At 36.8% G+C, this 26381-nt stretch overlaps 1 protein-coding gene across 1 annotated transcript in view; it reads right to left on the bottom strand.

Annotated features, from left to right (window-relative positions):
• LOC128636243 (mucin-5AC-like) overlaps positions 1 to 26381 on the bottom strand; it is a 91593-nt gene that overhangs the window by 52813 nt on the left and 12399 nt on the right. Inside the window, exons 3-7 of the mRNA XM_053689281.1 lie at positions 25829 to 25939; positions 25045 to 25114; positions 22931 to 23068; positions 18279 to 18443; positions 16030 to 16124 (exon numbers count right to left, since the gene is read on the bottom strand). Of these exons, the coding sequence (XP_053545256.1) occupies positions 16030 to 16124; positions 18279 to 18443; positions 22931 to 23068; positions 25045 to 25114; positions 25829 to 25939 (579 nt within the window). The remainder of the gene's footprint in view (positions 1 to 16029; positions 16125 to 18278; positions 18444 to 22930; positions 23069 to 25044; positions 25115 to 25828; positions 25940 to 26381) is intronic.

Genomic DNA, 26381 nt, shown 5'->3' on the forward strand with positions numbered 1-26381 from the left:
CAAACAAATCACAGTATCAAAAATAAAAACAAATTACACCTAATCTAATAGACCTATCAAAATAAAAAAGGTCCCCAAAATAAAAAAAAACCCTAGCCTACAATAAATTACAAATGGCCCTTAAAAGGGCCTTTTGTGGGGCATTGCCCAAAGAAATCCGCTCTTTTACCTATAAAAAAAATACAAACACCCCCCAACAGTAAAACTCACCACCCAAGCAACCTCCCCCCCCAAATAAAAAATCCTATCTAAAAAACCTAAGCTGCTCATTGCCCTGAAAATTACGCTGCAGAATTCCAGCGTATTTGCAGTTGACGGCTTTATAGATATCCCCCTTTGAATCAGAATAGGTGTCTTCCAGTTACCTTTTCTCCCCATGTGAAATTTTGTATCCCAGAGAGCTTTATTGCTTTTTATGGAAGGCATCTCTCATTTCTTTGCAACTTCCAGGTTCTTCCTCTTTTCTTAGAAAATTCGGCGAATTCAGCCCATTTGAAGTCTTCTCTATAATCTCTCTCCAAACTAGAGAATGATTGATTATCTGGCCCATAGGAAGTAATTAAGTTTTTGGGAAACTTACAGTTTTTCAGTGTAATTAAAAATAAAGAAATGTGAAGTGCAATGTCATTTCTAAAAGATACACATACATATACAGTACAAAGTATGCGTCTAATTTGTTAAAGATGCTGTGAAAGCATAATCAAAATTTGTAAAATCACAATCCTAAATAAACTGCTGTATTCAAAATAACACAAAATAGAAAGTTGAAAGTTTAAATGTAATCTGAAGTGTAAAGTCTAAATAGATATATATTACAAAGCACAGAGTGTAAATGCAGCAGAACTCTCATGCCATGCAATGCTATATGCACTGGGCTTGTCTCTCCTTCAAATACAGAATTTCAGGCAACGCCCCGTGGAGAAGCATAGCAAAATCTGCCTTTTGAAAATGTCACTAGAAATCTTGCAATGCTGGAGGATCACTTTATAATATCTCACCTGAACGGAGAGGTTTTGAATATCAGGTCCTCTGTGAGTAAGGTCAGGGATGAGTCCAACCCCTCCCACTGTTTAACAGGGTTAACACAATGCACCACACAGGAGTAAAGTTTAATTTTGGGTTAAGCAGCTAGTTGGGTGTTTTGAATTCGATTTTTTTTTTTTTGCATTTTTTGACATGTATGCAATTAAACTGTGGTGCTTCAAATCCACAGAGATATGTGTATGTGACTGTATTATCAATATAGTGAGCATGCCTGCTTGTTGGGTTATCAATTACACTCATTTCTATTATGTAAAAGTACTTGTTGGTTAAGCGAGAAACTATTGTATCGGTTTGGTGATATTATTATTTTATATTCCTGGAGTAATTTTAGTGTATTTTTTCCATGCTCAAAATAAATGTAACATTTGACAATTTTTGGGATACTGGGTAATAATTTGAAAATATTGTTTGGAGTATTGTTTTAGCTGATGAATTTGATAAGTGGAAAATGACACTTAAATGTGTCAATAACTGTGATCATAAAAAGAGGACTGGCCCAACTTGTACTGGGTCATTTTTCACTGGAATAATAAAACAAATTAAATTGGCTGAATGTAATACCATTGGCATAAAAAAGGCCCATCGACAGTCATTATCATTAACTTAGCAATAATTATGAAACAATAGATTGCAATCAAGCCCAAAATGTTTCAAAATGATGGGTTAGACATATAAAACTACTACTAGTCATTAAAATACAAACAATAAAAAAATAAAATCAAAAGTACAACACACAGATCACAAGTTATAGTGATATAAATATTTTATGCTCACCATATGATACCTCTGTCATTAATACTTTCTCCAGAGGCTATAGGAAGACCACGGTAGTAACATGGACAGAAAATTGCTGGAACACATTTACCACTTTTATCCAAATAATATCCTTTATTACACACGCAACCTTCCAGGGGATCAAAGATTACTTTGCAGATCATGTCGGGTTCACTGATAGAGCGGCAGGTAGGTTGGTTAGAAGTGACTGAATAGCTAAAGACCAGGTTATTTGGGCATTGTGTGTATTTGTCTGCAGAAAAAGGCATTTGTCATTGGTTTGTTATTATGGTATTAAAAACAGTAAAAGGAACATGAAACCCAAACATTTTCTTTTGTGATTCAGACAGAGCTTAAAATTTTAAAAAGGTTTCCAATTTACTTCTATTATCAAATTTGCTTCATTCTTCTATCATTCTTTGTTGAAAAGATATCTGCATAGATAGCGTGCACATGTCTGGAACACTACACAACAGGGAATAGTGCTGACATCTAGTGGTCTGGCTAATGTGTAACATTCTTGCAAAACTGCTGCTATATAGTGCTGCCATCTAGTGGTCTTGCTAATATATAACATTCTGCCATATAGGGCTGCAGATAGGGGCACACCCCTGAGCTTACCTTCCTGCTTTACAAGATAACAAGAAAACAAAAAAAAAATTGATAATAGAAGTAAAATAGAATAATATTTTGTGTTTTATGCCCCTTTAAAGTAAATAATAAAACAAATCTTTATAACATATATGGATAACGTATAAACAACATGAAAAAAAACAAAAAAAACAAGTAGAATAGAAAATATCTTATTTCTCCATACTGTACTTAAAGGGACAGTCAACACCCATGAGAACTTTATCCCATAACTTAGATCAACAAAAATAAGTGAGCCTACACCGCATCCCATCTTCAATACCACTAACGTTAGGCGTCTAATCTTCGAATGAACATTTAGTTTTCAGCGGTAGATATGACCGTCAAACTCCTCCCCCTCCTCCTCCGTCCCCTTCTTGTTTTAATTGTATACTCGTTCATAGGGACATTGTTCTATTACTAATGTGCATGCGCTATATAATTGTAGTACACTAGCTATTAGAAATAGAAATTGTCTCCGTGAACACGGCTAAAGAATCTAGCCGAGAATTTGATTCTCATTGGCTGAAGACTTTGAGAAGAAGCCTCCTACGTAACAGTGGGGGGAGTTTGGCGGCCATATTTACCACTGAAAACTAAATGTTCATTCGAAGATTAGACACCTAACATTAGTGGTATTGAAGATGGGATGCGGTGCAGGCTCATTTTTTTTTGTTGATCTAAGGTATGGGATAAAGTTTTCATGGGTGTTGACTGTTCCTTTAATGTCATAATTTTATCTGCTTTCCAGATTAAAGACCATTGTAAAGTCATTGAACACAATTAAAATAATAATAATATAAATGAATAAATAAGTCAAATAATGTAAGGAGTCAACACAGAGGGTGAACTTACAGCAGGCTTTCTGTCGCCATCCATATAATACAACTCCGTTGGCAGCACATAATTTTGCATATGAGGCTAGAGCAGCGCACATGCATTCTTCACTCTTCTCACAGCTACATGTATCAATCAAGCAATTCTGCAAAGTTATTTGGTACAAGACATTGGTTAGCTTCATTTATCTTTTCAGAAACTTAGCTTACAGTTGATGAGAATAATGTGTTTAAATCCTGTGTATTCCTCTTTAAAGGGACAGTCTACACCTTAGTCATCTTAAAGTCTTACCTTAGATTAAGCTGCAAATAGAATCCTGCACCCCTTTCTATTTCATGCAGCAGTAATGATAAAAAGTTATTTTAAAATCAATATTGTTTCTGGCCATTTTGAAATAGCTGCCAAGCTCCTCCCACTGATGACATCACAATCTGGGCTGCATATGGCTTCCAATCACAAAAGGCTCACTAGTTGGATTCAACAGACTGTCAATGCTGTTCAGCAGCGTGCCTAGATGCAGCCAAGATCATGATGTCATCAGTGGGTGGAGCTTAGCAGCCATTTCAAAGTGTCCAGAAACACTATTTATTTTAAAATAACTTTTTTTTACCATTCCTGTTGCATGATATAGAAAGGATGCAGGGGGATATTTGCTGTTTAATCTATGGTAAATAAGATGACTAAGGTGTAGATTGTCCCTTCAAGTGTAATAAATCAGTATGGATAAATAAATATAAAATAACATATACCCTTAAGGATTAATGAGTTCTCCCATAAACTAAACAGTTTACAAAAATAGATCAGTAAATAATAATAATATTTAGCACCTTGGACAAAAACTAGTCAAGATTTATATTAAAGACAGTCTTGAATTCAGTATCATCGCAGAGTTTATTATATCTAGATCCCAGATGGTAAATTTAATCCACATGCAGTTTTATAATTTATTTGATTGACATTGCCTTTATAAATCCTAATGAGATAGATAGAAATGGTCTATTTTGAAAATAGTCCTATCCTAGATATTTGATTGTTTCAGAAATAAAAGGCATATTTATGCTTAAAGGGACATGAAACCTATCTTTTTTTTTTCTTCACAATTGTCTAGCTGGTTAAAACCAATGAGCAGCATACACATTCTTCTTATTGATTTTTTATTCCCCCCTGATGTTCTATAATATACCTGTGGTTTTGCCAGGTGATAACAATAATAATGTTGTAATAATAACAATAATAAAATACATTTTAAGCCTATTGCAGTGACAGCTCAGTTGTTAGTAGCATTTTGAGACAAGTGTTCATATTTTAAGCATTAAACAAATTACATTATGTGGTGTCCCCTCTTTTACATTTTAAATGAAACATACCTTATTCTTGCAACCTCTATTATGCTACCAGCATGATTTTTTTATTAACAAACATAAGCTACAGCAGCTACAACCAACCAATGCTGCCTGCCTTACACCTAGATTACGAGTTTTGCGTTACGGTGCGTTACGGCTTGTAACGCTGAAAAAATGAGAATTTCAGCGAAATGGCCAGGAACACACATTACGAGTCGTGTCGGTATAGCTATACCACAAGCATTTTAATTTGTAACGCAGTGTCTATTCCACACTCAAAAAAAAAAATTATGTTTTTGCGTGAGATTTTCATAGTGCCAGTATTACAGGTTGTGCGGTCCGGCTAAAATGCTTGGGCTACAGCCTACGCCGACATGATCCATATCGCCATCTGAGAGCAATAGTTATGGATTTTGCGAAACAAAAATGTTTCACAAAACTCATAACTAAACTGTTACAAACTACACTAACACCCGTAATCTACATATTAACCATTAAACCGCCATCCTCCCACATCGCAAACACTATAATAAAGCTATTAACCCCTAATCTGCTGCTCCCTGACATCGCCAACACTATAATAAAGCTATTAACCACTAAACCTCCTGCATCTTACATTGCCGCTACTAAATAAACCTATTAACCCCTAAACCTCCGGGCCCCCTCATCGGCGCTACTAAATAAAGCTATTAACCCCTAAACCACCAGCCCCCCCACATCGCAAAACACTAAATTACACTAATTTAAACCCCTAAACCTAACATCCCACTAACTTTAAATTAAAATTACTATATAACTCTCTTAAAATAAATAAAAACTTACCTGTGAAATAAAAATAAACCTAACATTAAACTATAAATTAACCTAGCATTACTATTCTAATAAAACAACAAAATACTACCAATAAAAAAATTGAAATTATACATTTAAAAAAACATAACACTTCAAAAAATTAAAAAAAAACTAAAATTACAAAAAATAATAATAAACACTAAATTATGAAAAATAAAAAACACTAAGCTTACAAACTATAATAAACAAAATTATCTTTTATAGGGCATTGCCCTAAGTTAAACAGCTCTTTTACTTGTAAAAAAAATACAAAGTCCCCCCAACAGTAAAACCCTCCACCCAACCAACCCCCAAAATAAAAAACTTAACTCTAAAAAAAACTAAGCTGCCCATTGCCCCTAAAGGGGCATTTGTATGGGCATTGCCCTTAAAAGGGCATTCAGCTCTTTTACAAGCCCAAAGCCCTAATCTAAAATAAAAACCCACCCCAAAAAACAAAAAACAAAAAAAAAATAACTAACACTAACCCCGTAAAATCTACTCATGGTTCCTGAAGTCTGGACATTCATCTCCATCCAGGCGGCGAGAAGTCTTCATCCAGGCGGCGATATCTTCATCCATCCCGGGGGTGTCTTCTATCTTTATCCGAGTGGCGCAGAGCCATCCTGGAAGTCGATCCCATCATGCACAGATCGTTCTCTTCATATGGTCACCACTGTACACTGAAGTTGAATTGCAATGTAGCCGTTTCAAAATGGCGTAACTTGCATTGCTATTGGCTGATTTGATTCTTCAAATTTAAATCAGCCAATAGGATGAGAGCTTCTGAAATCCTATTGGCTGTTCAAAACAGCCAATAGGATGAGAGCTACTTAAATCCTATTGGTTGTTTAAATCAGCCAATAGGATTTTAGAAACTCTCATCCTATTGGCTGATTTGAATTTGAAGAATCAAATCAGCCAATAGGAATGCAAGGTACGCCATTTTGAAACGGCAACCTTGCATTCAACTTCAGTGTACGGCGGTGAGCATATGAAGAGGACGCTCCGTGCAGAATGTCTTCATCTTCCAGGATGGCTCCATATCGCCGGGATGAAGATAGAAGACACCCCCAGGATGGATAAAGATATTGCCGCCTGGATGAAGACTTCCCACCGCCTGGATGGAGATGAATGTTCAGGCTTCAGGAACCGTGAGTAGATATTCTGGGGTTAGTGTTTTTGGGATGTTTTTTTTTTTAGGTTAGGGCTTTGGGCTTTTTTAAAAGAGCTGAATGCCATTTTAAGGGCAATTAAAAGAGCTGAATTCCCTTTTAAGGGCAATGCCCATACAAATGCCCTATTTAGGGGTAATGGGTAGCTTAGGTTTTTTTAGAGTTAGTTTTTTTTTATTTTGGGGGGTTTTACAGGTAAAAGAGCTGTTTAACTTAGGGCAATGCCCTAAAAAAGGCAATTTTAAGGGCTATTGGTAGCTTATTGTATACTAGGGTTTTTTTTTTTTGGGGGGGGGGCTTTTTTATTTTCATAGGGCTATTTGATAAGGTTTAATTTAGATTTTTTTATTGGTAGCACTTTTTATTTTATTAGAATAGTAATGTTAGGTTAATTTATAGTTTAATGTTAAGTTTATTTTTATTTAATTGCTAAGTTTTTATTTATTTTAAGAAAGTTATATTGTACTTTTAATTTTAAGTTAGGGGGCGTTAGGTTTAGGGGTTAATAGTTTAATTTAATGTTTTGCGATGTGGGGGGGCTGGCGGTTTAGCGGTTAATAGCTTTATTTAGTAGCGGCGATGTGGTATGGCCGGAGGTTTAGGGGTTAATAAGTTTACTTAGTGTCGGCGATGTAGGGAGTGGTGGAATAGGGGTTAATAACTTGTATTAGTGTCGCCGATGTTGGGGGTTGCATATTAGGAGTTGATAACTTTAGGTGTCGGCGATGTCGGGGGGGCAGATTAGGGGTGTTTAGACTCAGGGTTTATGTTAGGGTGTTAGGTTTAAACGTAACATTTTTTTCCCCATAGACATCAATGTGGTTGTGTTATGAAGATTTTTCATTCCACACATTAGGTGTTTTTCTAACACTCTTTCTCCCCATTTATATCTATGGGGAAAGCGTACACGAGCACATCAAAGCAGTCATTGGCTTTTGTGCAGTATGGAGCTTAATGCCACCATATCACACGCACAGTAACTTGTAATGGCAGCAGTATGGAGAGTGAAATAACGCAACTTTTTTGGCATCAGTTTCGAACCCTGTTTAGCGCAAAACTCGTAATCTAGGTGTTTAATAATAATGGCTCTGCATTATGGCTTCTATTGACTATAGTGCCTAAGCCTACTTACTTTTTCTTTTTTTTTAGGAGGCGGTGTACACACAAGAAGAGGGTAAAATTAATATATAAAAAAAAGATTTTCTATAATAATAACTCAAATAAATATTTAATTATGAAAAAGTTTGTTATAGTTTATTTAAAGGGACATTAACCCTTTAAGGACACAGCTTTCAGTTTGCTCAATTGTTTTATGACGGAAAAATTCTGTCATATGTCCTTAAGAGGTTAAACACTTTGAGATGGTAATATAAAATGATAAATCATATTTATATATATACTAGTTGATAGGCCTGCCCAGAGGGCAGTCTAATTATTTTTTAAACTACAGATGTAGAAACAACGTATTTTGTAACTCTTCTTTTATATAAAAATTTAAGCTACAGGTGTAGCAATACTATAAGTTTAGTGGACTACTGTCTTAAATATATCAAAAATATTTTCTATATAATAAACTACAGATATAGACACACTCTAATTTGACAAACTACTGTCCTAAATAAATACAAAATTTCTTTAAACCTATTTATCCTATTAACCCCTAAATCGCAAAACCCCTACATTGTAATAAACCTATTTAACCTATTAACCCTTTAAACCTTCAAAACCCACACAGCAAATAACTATTTAAATAACTAAGTACAGTACACTAACCTAACACCCCCTAACCTAACAACCCCTAACCTAACACCACATTAAATAAACCCAAATTAACTAAACTAATACATTCTAAAGTTACAAAAAAAAAACAAGTTTTTAAAAAATAAAATAGGCTAACATTACAGAAAATAAAAAAATCAAATTACCAAATTTAACAAAATTAAACCTAATCCCTATGAAAATAAAAAAGACCCCCCAAAATAAAAACACCCCCTACTCTAAGAATAAACTACCAGTAGCCCTTAAAAGGGCTTTTGTAGGGCATTTCCCCAAGATAATCAGCTCTTTTACAAAAAATATACAAAGTTCCACCTAACATTAAATCTCCCCCCCCCAAATAAAAGAACCTAACACTAAAAAACCTAAACTACCCATTTAGCTCTTTTTCTGCCCATCCATAATCTAAATAAAACAACCCCCCCCCAAGAAACCCTTAAAAAATCCTAAGTCTAACACCCAGGTTGGTACTCACAGTTTCTGAAGTCCGGCGGAGAAGGCCCTGTTCCAGGCGGTGAAGTCTTCTTCCAAGTGCAACCTCTTCTTCTTCCAGGAACATCCTGCGCGAAGCGGAGCTGAAGACTGAAGACCGCAGAGCTGAAGACCGGCGACCCTGGAACTGAAGACCGGCGACTACGGAGCCATGAAGCATGGAGGATATTCTTCGTATGATCTCCGCCGTACACTGAATAGTGAATTCAAGGCATGCGATTAAAGATGGCGTCCCTTGAATTGCTATTGGCTGATTTGAATCTTCCAATTCAAATCAGCCAATAGACTGAAAGCTACTCAAATCCTATTGGCTGTTTAAATCAGCCAATAGGATGAGAGCAAGTGAAATTCTATTGGCTATTGGTGGATTCTTTCACCACCCTTCGCTGCATCCAGGTGAATTATTCCAGGTGAATTATTTTGTCCTTGCGCTGCTAATATTCCATTGAGGATGAGTGTGCAACTTCCAACGGCGACGGATATTACAAACGCAATTATAGTATATACAGTATATATATATATATATATATATATATATATATATAAAACCTTTGCAATATACTTTAATTATTTATTTTGTTCCCTTTTTCTGTAATCCCATTCTGAAATTGTTACCTTTTCCGTTTGTGTTAGAAATGGAAGTGCAGAACACTGTTATATTCCACTCAGCCATTGGCTGCACACTCTAGTGACCTATTTATACCTGTCCCTAATTAGCAACAGCAGAGAAGGTAACCAAAGTTACAACATGGCAGCTCCCATTAATTTATAGACACTAAGGGGCCTATCTATCAAGCTCCGAATGGAGCTTGATGTCCCGTGTTTCTGGCGAGCCTGCAGGCTCGCCAGAAACAGCAGTTATGAAGCAGCGGTCACAAAGACCGCTGCTCCATAACCCTGTCTGCCTGCTCTGAGCAGGCGGACAGGATTCGCCACAATTCAACCCGATCGAGTACGATCCGGTTGATTGACACCTCCCTGCTGGCGGCCAACGAGCTGCTGGTGCAATGCTGAATACGGAGAGCGTATTGCTCTCCGCATTCAGCCAGGTCTTGCGGACCTGATCCACACTTTCGGATCAGGTCCGCAAGTCCTTTGTTAAATAGGGGCCTATAGCTTTACACTTATTTTGTCAATATTTAAACAGCTAATCACACTTTAAAAAAACATAATTTATGCTTACCTGATAAATGAATTTCTCTTGTAGTGTATCCAGTCCACGGATCATCCATTACTTATGGGATATTCTCCTTCCCAACAGGAAGTTGCAAGAGTTCACCCACAGCAGAGCTGCTATATAGCTCCTCCCCTAACTGCCATATCCAGTCATTCAACCGAAAACATGCAGAGAAAGGAAAAACCATAGGGTGCAGTGGTGACTGTAGTTTAAATGAAAAAATTACCTGCCTTAAAATGACAGGGCGGGCCGTGGACTGGATACACTACAAGAGAAATAAATTTATCAGGTAAGCATAAATTATGTTTTCTCTTGTTAAGTGTATCCAGTCCACGGATCATCCATTACTTATGGGATACCAATACCAAAGCTAAAGTACACGGATGAAGGGAGGGACAAGGCAGGTACTTAAAGGGAAGGTACCACTGCCTGAAAAAAATCCTTTCTCCCAAAAATAGCCTCCGAAGAAGCAAAGTATGAAGCGCAGACCAAGATGCCGTCTTGTAAATCTGTTCAACAGAAGCCTCATTTTAAAAAGACCCAAGTGAAAGCCACAGCTCTAGTAGAATGAGCTGTAATCCCTTCAGGAGGCTGCTGTCCAGCAGTCTCATAAGCTAAACGAATTATGCTTTTAACCAAAAAGAAAGAGAGGTTGCTGAAGTCTTTTGACCTCTCCTCTGTCCAGAGTAGACAACAAACAAAGTAAATGTTTGATGAAAATCTGAAGTAGCTTGTAAGTAAAACTTTAAAGCACGAACTACGTCCAAATTGTGTAATAGACGTTCCATATTTGAAGAAGGATTAGGATACAAGAATTGAACAATACTCTTTTGAGTGATATTCTTGTTGGATACCACCTTAGGTAAAAAACCCAGTTTTGATACGCAGGACTACCTTATCCGTACGGAGGACCAGATAAGGAGAATCACATTGCCGAGGAAATATCTACCAAAAAGGAACTTTCCAAGATAAAAAGTTTGATATCTATAGAATGAAGAGGTTCAAACGGAACTCCTTGAAGAACCTTAATAATCAGGTTTAAGCTCCATGGCGGAGCAACAGGTTTAGACACAGGCTTGGTTCTAACCAAAGCCTGACAAAATGCCTGAACGTCTGGAGTATCTGCCAGACGCTTGTGCAAAAGAATAGACAGAGTAGGAATCTGTCCTTTTAAGGAACTAGCTGACAACCCTTTTCTCAAAATCATCTTGGAGAAAAGATAGTATCCTGGGAATCCTGACTTTACTCCATGAGTAACCCTTGGATTCATATCAATAAGATATTTTTGCTATATCTATGTTAAATTTTCCTAGTGACAGGCTTGCATGCCTGTATTAAGGTATCAATGACTGACTCGGAGAAGCCATGCTTTGATAACATCAAGCGTTCAGTCTCCAGGCAGTCCATCTCAGAGAAGTTTAATTTAGATGGTTGAAAGGACCCTGAGGTAGAGGGTCCTGTCTCAGAAGCAGAGACCATGATGGAAAGAATGACATGTCCACCAGATCTGCATACCAGGTCCTGCGTGGCCACGCAGGCACTGTTAAAAACACCAAAGCACTCTCCTGCTTGATCTTGTGCAAAGACCTCCGGAGGGAATTCCCACTTCCCCAGGAGAAAAATATGACGACTTAGAAAATCCACCTCCCAGTTCTCAACACCTGGGATATGGAGAGATGATAGACAAGAGAGAGTCTCTGTCCAGTGAATTATTTTAAGACTTCTAACATCGCTAGGGAACTTCTGTTCCCCCTTGATGGTTGATGTAAGCCACAGTCGTGATATTGTCTGACTGAATCTGATGTACCTCAGAGTTGCTAACTGAGGCCAAGCCTGAAGAGCATGGAATATCGCTGCCAGTTCCAGAATATTTATTAGAAGGAGGGTCTCCTCCTGAGTCCACTATCCCTGAGTCTTCAGGGAGTCCCAGACTGTATCCCAACCTAAAAGGTTGGCATCTGTTGTAACAACTGTCCCATCTGACCTGCGGAAGGTCATACCCTTGGACAGATGGACCCGAGATAGCCACCAGAGAAGAGAATCTCTGGCCTCTTGGTCCAGATTTAAGAAGGGGACAAATCTGTGTAATCCCCGTTCCATTGACTGAGCATGCATAGTTGCAGCGGTCTGAAATGTAGGCGTGCAAACGGTACTATGTCCCTTGCCGCTACCATTAGGCCGATTACATTCATGTACTGAGCCACCGAAGGGCGCGGATGGAATGAAGAACACGGCAGTAATTTAGAAACTTTGACAACCTGGACTCCGTCAGGTAAATTTTCATTTCTGCAGAATCTATCAGACTCCCTAGGAAGGAAACCCTTGAGATTGGGGATAGAGATCTCTTTCCTTGTTCACTTTCCACCCCTGCAATCTCAGAAATGCCAGTACTACATCCGTATGAGACTTGCCAATTTGGATGTTTGACGCCTAAATAAGGGGCCACTTCTATGCCCCGTGGCCTAAGGACTGCCAAAGCGACCCCAGAACCTCCATAAAGATTCTTGGGGCTCTATTTAACCCAAAGGAAAGAGCAACAAACTGGTAATGCCTGTCTAGAAAGGCAAACCTGAAAAACGATGGTGATCCTTATGCATCTTTATGTGAGGCTAAGTATCCTTCAAAACCATTGTAATCCTCTATTGACTCTCCTGGATCATAGTTAAGATGGTATGAATAGTTTCTTAAATGATGGAATTCTAAGGAATTTGTTTAAGATCTTTAAATCCAAAATAGGTCTGAAGGTTCCCTCTCCTTGGGAACCACAAACAGATTTGAGAAGAACTCTGTCCCTGTTCCTGTCTTGGAACTGGATGGGTCTCGTACACAATGTAAGAATGCCTCTTTCTTTATCTGGTGTGCAGATAATTGTGAAAGATAAAATCTCCCCTTTTTCGGAGGGGAAGCTTTGAAATCCAGAAGATATCTCTGGGATATAATTTCCAATGCCCAGGGATCCTGGGCATCTCTTGCATACGCCTGGGCTAAAAATGAAAGTCTGCCCCCTACAGGATCCGTTACCGGTTAGGGGACCGTTCCTTCATGCTGTATAAGAGGAAGCAGCAGGCTCCTTGGCCTGCTTATCTTTGTTCCAGGTCCGGTTGTCTCCAGACCGTCATGGACTGAGCAAAAGTACCCTCTTGATTTGCCTTAGAGGAAGTTGATGCCACACCTGTCTTGAAGTTTCGAAAGGCACGAAAATTAGACTTTTTTGGTCCTTGATTTGGACCTGTCCTGAGGAAGGGCATGAACTTTTCCTCCAGTGATATTAGCAATGATCTCCTTCAAACCAGGCCCTAATAGGGTCTGCCCCTTGAAGGGAAGTTAAGTAGCTTATTTATTAAAGTCACAACAGCTGACCATGATATAAGCCATAGCGCTCTGCGCGCCAGTATAGTAAAAACAGAATTCTTAGCCGTTAGTTTAGTCAAATGAACAAGGGCATCAGAAACAAAGGAATTGGCTAGCTTAAGTGCTCTAAGCTTGACAAGTATATTCATCCAATGGAGTCGCTACCTGTAAAGCCTCATCCAGAGACTCCAACCAGAACGCCGCAGCAGCAGTGACAGAAGCAATGCATGCAAGGGCTGCAGGATAAAACCTTGTTGAATAAACATTTTCCTAAGGTAACCGTCTAATTTTTTTATCCATTGGATCTAAAAAAGCACAACTATCCTCGACAGGGATAGTGGTACGCTTAGCTAGAGTAGAAACTCTTCTCTCCACCTTAGGGACTGTCTGCCATAAGTCCTGTGTGGTGGCATCTGTTAGAAACATTTTTCTAAAAATTGGAGGGGAAGAGAATGGTACACCTGGTCTATCCCATTCCTTATTAATAATTTCTGTAAACCTCTTTAGGTATTGGAAAAACATCAATACACACCGGCACTGCATAGTATTTATTCAGTCTAGACAATTTCTCTGGCACTGTGATTGTAACACAGTCAATCAGAGCTGCTAAAAACTCCCTGAGCAACAAGTGGAGGATCTCAAGCATAAATTTTAAATGTAGAAATATCGGAATCAGGTTAAATCATCTTCCCTGAGTCAAAAATATCACCCACAGACTGAAGCTCCCCTCAGCTTCTGCATACTGTGAGGCAGTATCAGACATGGTTCTTGACGCATCTGTATGCTCTGTATCTACCCCCAGAGCTATCTTGCTTTCCTTTAATTTCAGGTAGTCTGACTAATACCGCTGCCAGAGTATTATTCATAACTTTGCCATGTCTTGTAAAATAAACGCTATGAGCACCCTTGATGTACTTGGCGCCATTTGAGCGTGAGTCCCTGAAGCGGGAGTCGAAGAGTCTGACACGTGGGGAGAGTTAGGCGGCATAACTTCCCCCTTGACAGAATCCTCTGGTAAAATAAAAGCTATGAGCACCCTTGATGTACTTGGCGCCATTTGAGCGTGAGTCCCTGAAGTGGGAGTCAAAGGGTCTGACACGTGGGGAGAGTTAGTCGGCATAACTTCCCCCTCGACAGAATCCTCTGGTGATAATGTTTTTAAAGACAAAAAATGATCTTTATTGCTTAACATGAAATCAGTACATCTGGTACACATTCTAAGATGGCTTTTAAACATAATGAACAAGGAGCTTCCTCTATGTCAGACATGTTAGTACAGACTAGTAATGAGACATAGACGTTTTTTTAACAGACACAACAAAACTGCCACAGCTGTGCTGTGGATTACCTTCCCTATAAACGATTTTGGAAGCCTTTTTAGCCCTTTAGAGATGTCCTGTAGTATTCATGGGACTGCTGAGGGAAGCTGGATGATTCATTTTGTAATTTTAACTGCGTAAAAAAGCGCTAAAATAGGCCCCTCCCACTCATATTACAACAGTGGAAAGCCTGAGGAAACTGTTTCTAAGCAAAATTTAAGCCAGCCATGTGGAAAAAACTAGGCCCCAATAAGTTTTATCACCAAACATATATAAAAAACGATTAAACATGCCAGCAAACGTTTTAAATTACACTTTTATAAGAGTATGTATCTCTATTAATAAGCCTGATACCAGTCGCTATCACTGCATTTAAGGCTTTACTTACATTACTCCGGTATCAGCAGTATTTTCTAGCAAATTCCATCCCTAGAAAAATATTAACTGCACATACCTTATTGCAGGAAAACCTGCACGCCATTCCCTCTCTGAAGTTACCTCACTCCTCAGAATATGTGAGAACAGCAATGGATCTTAGTTACTTCTGCTAAGATAATAGAAAACGCAGGCAGATTCTTCTTCTAAATACTGCCTGAGATAAACAGTACACTCCGGTACCATTTAAAAATAACAAACTTTTGATTGAAGAAATAAACTAAGTATAAAACACCACACTCCTCTTACGACCTCCATCTATGTTGAGAGTTGCAAGAGAATGACTGGATATGGCAGTTAGGGGAGGAGCTATATAGCAGCTCTGCTGTGGGTTAACTCTTGCAACTTCCTGTTGGGAAGGAGAATATCCCATAAGTAATGGATGATCCATGGACTGGATACACTTAACAAGAGAAATAAATCTACATGTTACTTTCAGACTAATATTTTATTTAAATGCATAATTCTATGTAGCATCTAGTGTTTAATGACCCTTTAAGCACAAAATATTTTAAAACAAAGTGCAGCTGACATTTTTGTATTTGCTTGACATGTCCCCTGATCTTTTACCTTCTATATATTATGGTATGAGCTAGTGGGTTGAGCTAAATAATACATTATTATTTTTTATTAAATGAATTTGGTATGTAAGGTGGTCTGAGTATGAATAGTAAATTAGTCAAGGTAGGTTATTTTCTTCCCTTAATCATGCCAACAATTTAAGAAATAAATAATACCATACAAATGAAATCATAAATTGAAAACAATTCTTCAAAAAAACAACAACTATCTTAAATATAGTTAGTATGGTTACACTTTGTCTTGAAAAAATATTTTAAGTTTACCTGATAGTAAATGTTTGGATTTACAAGAATGTGACATGCAGCGAATACATCATCAGGATCAAGAAGAAGACCACACCAATGTTTAGCGTATACCTCTGTAGAACGGAAATATATATTTGTTATTTGTTATTATTACAACATATATTTTAATTTACTAAAATATTTGTTTTTTCTTTATTCTATCTGAACTGTACTACAGATGACATTGACTCAAAATATATAGGCACAGATTAGAACTGGCGTGCTAATGATAGCGTGGGTCAAGATAAGCAGAATCGCTAGACCATGCTAGCATTAGTATGCCTTTCGATATTACAAATCAATAGTAAAACAGATTTACCAGAGATGGACTCTCCTCATACAGAAGTATTTAGAAGGAAAAGCACTCTCGCCTCCACTTCAATTTGCTAGGATGACAGGAGCATAAAAGTTGAATACACCATAGGAGATCCGCACTCGCTGGACTTTTAAAATATAAAGGACTGAAGAAGAAGCACTCCCCGAAATGTCACTACTTAAATAAAGTTTCTTTATTTTTAAAAAGTCCAGTGAGTTCGGTTCTTCTATGATGTATAAATATGTATATATAAAGATTATTCTAACTAAAGAACATAGGAATTCAGAAAGTATTCTGACCGCATCTTCAGGTTTAGCGCTTTTTGGTCTAGTGCAGGGTCAAGTTACTGCTCTAGCAAAAACTATTAGTTGTTTTTTTTTTGCAGTGCGCCCCATTGAAGTCTGAGTGGATAAGAAGTTAGCGTGGTTGAAATTAGTACGCCTGAGTCTTTTCGCTCACAAACTAACTATTTACTTTCAGCTTGTAATATGCATGAAAATTTGACCATGTTTATTTTTTATATTGGGCGCAGTCAGATTGAGATTTAAAAAAATAAAAAATAAATCTGGCTCATGAATGGATACAACACTTCCAACCGTGGGGCATGACATTGTAGAGTTGTCTTTTCTTAGTACTATATCAAAATAATACATCAGTCTCCAAACTCTCTTGATTAAAAGAAGACCTTTATTAATGTCTTAGAAGTGTCCAAAGAACACAATTATACAATAATATAATTTTGTTCTTTAGTACCTTCTGCAGATGACATTGACACAATTGTATTTTGTTTAAACGTCATTGGATATATATATTAGAAAATGATAAATAAAAATACACACTGATGAAACTGTGAGAATTGATATAAGGACCTGATATATTTAGTTTTTGATCACTCTTTAAAAAAGAAAAATATGCTCAGCAATAGAAAACCTAGATGTAGGTGTGCCCAAAATGTATATAGGGATGGCAAGTAGATCACAACACAAGATCACTTCATAAATAGTGATAGTATGGACTCAAGTTAAAAGAGATGTCATGAGTTTTGCATATAGTGGTCTGAATTAAAAAGAAGATTTAGTAGAATGTTAGTCCCTTGTTTAAGTAAAAATCAGTTACTTAAATTATTAATTATTATTAGGTTTATCCTTATTTAGGTTTATGTGTGTATATTAAATTGCTGGTTTTGTGCTTTATAATCACAGCCTATTGAAATGGGTTGATTTTGCAGATAAAATTAAATCTCATTATGTTATGACTTTATGTAAACACACTTGCTTCCTTATCTTATATCTGTTTGCAAACCAAAGCCCAATACTTAGAGAGAACAATGGAAAATTATAATTGTATTAGTTATCTCTTGTACACTCCACCGGGAGTGTAATTTATTTGTCTGACAGTGTTTACATAGCCTGTCAATAGCCTATTCTTAAGCATAGACACTTTTAGTATAGGTAGGGATACCATAGGCAAAATCAGATATTTTGAATGCTGAAATAAGGGTAAAGGAGCTACTTGTAAAAATTTAATATACTCCAGCAGAAAAAAAATAGATGACTGAGAACAAATTAAAGGGGAGAAAATGTTATAAACAATGCAGATCTTGTTCAGTATAATAATGCACATTATGTAGATTATCTAATAGAAACCTAACAAGAAATAAGAAGAAATCTAACATTCCCAGATATATGTAAATCGATTTTTAAAAGAGAAAAAGGTAATAGTTGTTTTTTATATCTCATTTTCAGAAACTTTGATAAATATAATAAAGATACAATGTGGGTAACTCATTCCTTATACTTCTAAAGATTTGCCAGCAATGTTTAAAAAGTAAATAGTTCAATTTAAACTATCTAAGAAACCTGAGATACCCAAAGAGTCTACTGTAATCCGGAATAGACCAATTAGCACTTACCACTTTCCACACTTATTGAACATGGATGATCAAAGACAATGTTAACACTTGGACAATTTGCTTCTGTTTTCCAGGTATTAATAAAAGAGACTGCAGTACCCTCTACAATCCCACTGATGATTTTGAATTCATCTGATTGCCTGTTGTTGTAGTTTCCACAGAGTCCTGGGGAAGTTATAGTTTAGTTAGCTTGGATACAGAGTAGATATAGATTCATATTATAGATGCTAAATTGAAGGGACATGAAACCCATTTTTTTTCTTTCATGATAGACCATACTATTTTAAAAAGATTCCAATTATCTTCTACTATCAAATTTGTTCTAATGGTATATGTTGTTAAAGAAATAACTAGGTAGGTAGCGTGTATGTGTCTGGGACACTACATGGTAGCAAACACTGCTCTAGTGCTCTTGAAAATGTGTATTTAATGTATTCTTGCAAAGCTAATGGCATTGATTTCTCCAGACAGGGGAACAATCTTGAGCCTACCTATCTGCTACTTCAAAAAAGGATACCAAGAGAACAAAGTAAACTTAGTAACAGAAGTAAACCGGAAACTATTTTTACAACCCCAATAACGAAAAAGTTGGGAAAGTATGGAAAATGCAAAAAAAAAAAAAATTTCAGTTAAACCCTGTACTATATATATTAACACATTATTTGAGCTTTACTTTGTGAATATAATTTTTTTTTTGAAAATGAACATTAATTTCAAATCTGATGACTGCAACACGTTCCAAAAATGTTGGGACAGTCGACCTTTTACCACTGTGTGACATCACCTTTTCTTTTAATAACACTTATTAAGCGTTTGGGCACTGAAGACACCACCTTTACCCCATTCATCCATTATGCACAACTGTACGGGCCTTTCATTGCCTTATTTTGTGCTTCATAATGTGCCACACATTCTCAATCGGAGACAGGTCAGGACCGCACTCTCACACTTGTGCATTCAGAAGTGGTTTTCGGTCTTGCCATTTACACACTGAGATTTGACTGGATTCCTTTAATCTTTTAATTATATTGTGCACTGTAGAAGGTGAAATGCCCAAAATCCTACAGTTTTGGATTATTAGCTGATGCATCTGCTGGCAGATTGGCGAGCCTTAACTCATCCTTGTTCTTGAAGGACTAGGCCTTTTTTGGATGCTCCTTTTATACTATGATTACACAATTGCCTCACCTGTTTCACATCACCTTCTTATTTCAACTTGTCACATCGCTATTAGGCCCCAAGTTATTAAGGTCTGTCGGACCTCATCCGACAGTGCGGATCAGGTCTGTCAGACCCCGCTGAATACGGCGAGCAATACGCTCGCCGTATTCAGCATTGCACCAGCAGCTCACAAGAGCTGCTGTTGTAACGCCGCCCCCTGCAGACTCGGGGCCAATAGGCCGCCAGCAGGGGGTTGTCAATCAACCCGATCGTACTCGATCGAGTTGATTTCCGGCGATGTCTGTCCGCCTGCTCAGAGCAGGTGGACAGGTTATGGAGCAGCGATCTTTGTGACCGCTGCTTCATAACTGCTGTTTCTGGTGAGTCTGAAGACTCGCCAGAAACAGGGACCATCAAGCTCCATAGGGAGCTTGTTAAATAGAGGCCTTAGTCTTAAATTGCCCCTGTCGGAACGCGTTGCAGTCATCAGATTTGAAATGAGTGTATATTTTCAAAAATACATCAAATTTACAAAGTAAAACAACAAATAATGTTAATGATATGTTTTCAATATAGTACAGTGTGAATTTAATTTTCAAATTACTATTTTTTTTTTATTTTTTTTTGCATTTTCCATACTGTCCCAAAATTTTAGGATTTGGGGTTGTAAATGAGCTGTGATCTGTGCTGCACCCTCTTATTTATTGTACTTCTGACTCACAATTTCTGTACTCTTTGATATGCTTTTGTTTTTATTTTAAAACCTTTCAATAAAATGATCAAGCCTTTAGCCAAAAATTAGGAAGCAGAAGACTTCAGGCCACTGCTTCTTAATATCTGTGTCAACTCTGAGCTGGCAGTTTAAAATCATCCTTGACTAATTAGACCGGGGTGATTGACATCCCCTGCTCTTAAGTGAATGGTTGTGCTAAAGCAGAAGGTGAAAGTCAGCTGCTAGTGCAATGATAAATACAGGCAGGATGTTGTCCTTAAAGGGATACTAAACCCACATTTCTTCTTTCATGGTTCAGATAGAACATGACATTTTAAGCAACTTTCTAATTTACTCCTATTATCAATTGTTCTTTGTTCTCTTACTATCATTATTTAAAAAGCAGGAATGTAAATCTTAGCAGCCTGCCCATTTTAGGTTCAGCACCATGGATAGCACTTGCTTATTATTGGCTTACATTTAGCCACCAATAAGGATATTCCTGCTTTTTAAATAAAGATAGCCAGAGAACGAAGAAAATTTGATAATAGGAGTAAATTAGAAAGGTTTTAAACATTGCATGCTCTATCTGACTCATGAAAGAAAACATTTGGGTTTAGTGTCCCTTTAAGCTGCAATAACGGGTGGACACATTCCCAGATTGAGAACCCTGTCCGCCCATACTTTGCTAAATGGAGCCCTCTTTCTTAATCATGAAAGAAAAATGTTGGGTTTCATTTTCCTTTAAGAATAGTAAAATTATTTTATTAAGTATTTTAATTATTTATTTTGCCACATTAACCTGTAATTTAACCCTGCAATTTCTATTTTTTACACTGCCCCTGAAAGGCTGCAATGCCTTCTGCATGACCTCTTTTCTATTTGTCTCTAAATGACTCCAACATATGAAATAGGATAAGTAATATTTAAAGGGTAAGACCAGGCCCTTCAATGCAATGTCAGCTTAGCTATCAAAATCACTGTTTTAAATGCCTTAAAATATGTATTTTTGCCTACAGAATATTAACAAAACAACAAGTAATTACTGTATGTAGTATGACATGTTGAAGTATGATCTAAAATTGGTGTCTCTTTAAATGTGTAAAAAACACACTCTATATTCTTATAGCTTTTGTTGTAATAGATTGACACTTTATTGGGAGGCTCAGTAATAAAATCCCAATATTATATGAATAACCTGATATAATAGATTAATGCAATAAATTCTGATGCAGTGACTTTGTTTTGTTCAGAAATTCACGTTATCCATAATCCAAGACCTTTACACTGATGTAAACGATAAAGCTTTCATCAAAAGTTTCAATTTTTTTTTTTTTTTTTTTTTTTTTGTTAATGTCAACATGAAACAATTGGTTTTGAACCTTAAAGGGGTATGGAAACTTAAATTAAGCATTCATAATTCAGATAGAATATTTTATATTTAAAAATTCAATATACTGCTTTTATCAAATGTATTTCTTTGTCTTAGTTGAAACTTGGCCCATGTTCATGTGGGTATACTGAAGTACTCTCAAAACTGCTGTGCACTATGTGGCAGCAGTGTGTAGCAGTGTTGTGCAAGCAACCTGTAGAGGAAAATTATCTGCAGCAGGCAGTGCAAAGTGATAGCAGGGAACACCCACAGCTCAGCCTTCACTTACTACTACTGCACACACTGCTTGGACACCTCTTATCCAAAAACAGACAAATCCTCAGTTTGTGCTAAAACATTCACCTTAATTGTGTTTCTAGCAATACATATGCTATGTTCACTAGCTTAGTGTACTGCAGAGTTTTATCATAGAGTTACAGAGGCTGCTTTATGCTAAAGCTCCCTCTGCAGGTTATTTGTTTAACTATGGTATGCACAATTCTTCAGACTACATATTATTATTATTATTATTATTATTATTATTGGTTATTTGTAGAGTGCCAATAGATTCTGCAGTGCTATAAACATAGGCGATATTCAAGGTAGAAATTATAGGGATCAAATGGGTAGAGGGCACTGCCTAGAGTCGCACTCTTGCAGTCAGCTCTTATGAAGGTGATCTGCAAGCAGTTGGGCTCTTAAGCTTGCATTCTAAGGGGGTTCATGGTGAATAGCAATGGAGGAGAGGAGCTGGTATTAAGAAAGGTTAGTGTAGGTTGTATGCATACATATCACAGTAAGAGGGTGAAATGGTAGGGATCACCATTTCCTAATACTTATTTCTACTTTTCTCATTTAAAGATGCCTTTCTCATAATTTTCCTGCATCCTTGCCCTAGGTAGGAAAAACAAAATAAAAAGGGTCGGCCTTGCAAATTTATGGCTAAGTGTTTGAGAATTAAGAGTGTTACTGTAATGAATTAATGGTGCTACAACTACAAGTACAGTATTTTATTTTACAGACTAGACTTTTGTATTTAATCTAATAACCACCTATTTTTTAAAATTATATATACATGTTATATTCTGGCAAGCTAAATTTGTGCAAGGAATTTATTAAGAGGCCAGCAATTTTGATGGCATTTTAAATGGCAGTCAATTATCTCTATATCAATAATCTGGAATAATGTACTTGCAAGACTTCTTCCTTGTATTTGTTTTAACTCCTTCACTTCATTTTCATTTTAAGTAGATTAAATCACATTTTGTGCAAATGTGAAGACTAGGGATCCTAAATTTCCGAAAAAAAGCTTATCATTAAATCTGTTGTACCTTGATGACTCTTATATCACTGAAAACATTGAACTGCAGTAGACGGAATAGCAAGAATGAAATATAAAAGTCATACCACATGTCTGGGACGAATAAGATGGTTCCAGAACCACATACAACTGCATTATGGGTATGATCTGACTTATAATCTGGAGTCCAAAGTTTGTGTTCAGAACAATATATAAAGGAGATGGTTTGAAGATAGTAAAATTAGCTGTAAAAACAAAAAAGATGATCCATAAATTCATATTATTTGTTCATCATATGTGCATCTTATATTTTTCTACTTTAGTAATACACAGATTTATTAATATTTTTTTTTGTTTTTTATTGTTATACACACACACATTTTCAATTAAAATCACACTTACCTAATAAGATAAACTATCTATTACACCTTTACCCTTCAAAAATGTTCCCATGACCAGTCATTCATAATAAAGAGTTAAATGTATCAAACCTGGCATTTTCCCATTTTAAGAACATATGTACAGTACGTTGGTACAGGACCGACTGGTTATAGTAGTAATAGAGGTTAGACAATGACACAAAATAAACAATCAGTGGATGAAGCAAGTATTGGTATAAACATCAACTGGAAACAAGATATTAGCAGACAAAAAAGAATGATGCACAAGAAGCAGCAATCAGATCACATGAGCTCACTTTAGTAAATAGTAAACAGGGTAACTGAAACAAGGGGTACTGCAACACATGATACACAGATTATATAAGATGTCTAGCACAATAGGTACTGCAAGAATGGAGCAAAGTGTTAAAAAGTTTTAGGAGCACAGTTTGTCAAGCAAAGCCAAGGCTATTCAATAGTATTCAGACAGTCAGTAAGAGGCTAAAATTGTAGCAGCATGAAATAAACACAGTCATTTAAGATAAGCCAGGTCATACACAGGTTAATACAACAATATGTTAAACTGTAGAAATTTCCAGTAGGCTAATGTCAGGAAAACAAGCAGTCAGAGATAACCAGGACAGAGCAAACAGGGCCATACATATACATCCAGGCAGAAAGAGACTAAACTGCAGCAGTTACAGATTATCTAGTTAAAGGGACACTCAGGTTAAATTAAATTTTCATGATTCAGATACAGCATGTAATTTTAAACAACTTTCCAATTTACTTCCATTAAAAAAAATGTGCACAGTCTCTTATATTTACAATTTTGGAGTCACCAGATCCTACTGAGCATGTGCAAGAATTCACAGACTATACGTATATGCTTTTGTTATTGGCTGATTGCCATCACATGGTACAAGGGGAGTGGAAATATACATAACTTTGAAATTTGTTATAAAAAAATCTACTACTCATTTGAAGTTCAGACTAAGTGCTATTGCATTGTCTTGTTATCTTGCATTTATTGATTATGCAAATCTAATGTGTTGACTGGTCCTTTAAAGGGGCAGTCTGCATTTTAGTCATCTTACCTTAGATTAAGCTGCAAATTGCCTTTTGCACCTTTTCTATGTTATGCAACAGGATGGGTAAAAAAGTTATTTAAAAATGAATATTGTTTCTGGCCACTTTAAAATGGCTGCCAAATCCTGCCCATGACAAAATCACAATCTGGACTGCCTTTGGCGTACAATCACAAAAGGCTCACTAGTTGGATTCAACACTGTCAATGTAATTTAGCAGAGTGCCTAGATGCAGCCCAGATCATGATGTCATCAGTGGGCAGAGCTTGGCAGCCATTACAAAGTGGGGAAAACAATATTAATTTTCAAATAACATTTTTACCAGTCATGCTGCATGATATAGAAAGGGTGCAGGAGGGTATTGGCAGGTTACTCTAAGATAAGACTTTAGGATGACTAAGGTGTAGACTGTCCCTTTAAAATACCATGAATATCTGGCCTGTTTGGGGTACCTGAGTACTGGAGTTGAGAAACACTGGGATTCATACTTTGATTAATGTGTGCTTTAGAATGTTTGTGTATTCAGATATACCCCTATATGCTAATGAATACATTTAGCACTTAATTTATGTTAATCAGAAGGCCATAACGTTTTAAGCAATGTAAGACCTTTTTATTTTAATTGAAGCAGTATGTACTGGAGCACATCATGGAATAACTGGTTTTGCTCACATAGGGAATAGTCCTCTTAAAGACAGCTGTTGGAGAACGGTCAAACACAACAAGTTTTAACACTTTACATATGTTTTGTACCTGCAGATATTGGCAGCTGAGTGTATATAAAATTTACGTATACATCCCCTGAAGGGTTCAACTCAATTATCTAGAAAAAAGAAAAAGAGCATTGTATCAAAGTATTGCTAAATAACAGTAAATGAATAAATAGTACCAAGTAAATAAAAAATACAGGTAGACAAATCTTTATCTACACTGCTTGGGAGCGCTGCACGTGCTCGCACTTATGTCACAACTGTGGAATACTAGTGCGTATTTGTGCCCATGCACAGTGCTAGAGGTAGCTTTTTTCTACAGTGATACTTGTGTACTTCAACATTTTATTGAGTGACATTTGTGCATGCTCATAACGATTGCTTAGTAGCAAATTTTGACGGCTCTTGCTGGGTAGCAAATTTTGATGTGCTCTTATTAAACACTTTGATATTGCATGCGCACAGTTAAGTGCACATTCCATTCACATCCAAAGTCTGCATTCCATCACAGAGAGAATAACAATACCAAACTTCCCCTGCTCCTTGCAATACGTTGCCCTGTGTTCCTCTGCCCGTGGTTCCACATGGGCAGAGGATTTTTTTTCAAAAAGCTAGGGATTGTTATTCTCTTTGTGATAAAATACAGACTTTGAGGCATATTTAAGAAATGTCTTGCGGACCTAACTTTCAAAAATACAATTGGAGAAAAATACAAATCATAATAATTTATACTCCACTATTAAGTAGATAATATTTAGTAGATATTTAACAGGCAATAGTAAAAAATGAATAAACACATAAATAAAATCCACAGCGTGTTCACTTACAGTTTCATCGTCATTTAGGATAACCGTTACTCCCACCAAGCATGTTTCTGTTTCTTTCTTTCCACATGGCCTTAGTTCACCCAAAACAGTAAATAAGCTTTGTGTACACAGCTACAGAGAAAGAAATACAGTGCAATTATATAACAAGAATTTAAAACTTTAGGTGATAAGGACAAGTAGTCAATTCTTTACCATAAGAAAAAAAAATTCAAAGAGAATTTTTTCTTCTTCAAATATTTATATAATTTCCTAGTTTCTGTAAAACATGTCTTCTTTCTTACCTTCCTTCCTTTTTCCTCACTGCTTTCTTTCCCTTTTCCCTCATTCCATCCCTTTCTCCTCCTTCCATCCTTCCTTCTTACCTCCCTCCCTTCACTCCTTTATTTTTTCCTTTCCTCCTTCCTTCCTTCTTCCCTCAGCCCCTTCTTCCCTCCCTTTCTTCCTTTCTCCCTTTCCCTTCCTTCCTTTCCTCCTTCCTTCCATCCCTCCCTTCATTCTTTCTTCATGTATATCTATACTATAATCACGTTTGTAATGTGTCAGTCACCATTGC

The sequence above is a fragment of the Bombina bombina genome, chromosome 7 (genome assembly GCF_027579735.1).
Source record: "Bombina bombina isolate aBomBom1 chromosome 7, aBomBom1.pri, whole genome shotgun sequence".
Lineage (NCBI taxonomy): Eukaryota > Metazoa > Chordata > Amphibia > Anura > Bombinatoridae > Bombina > Bombina bombina.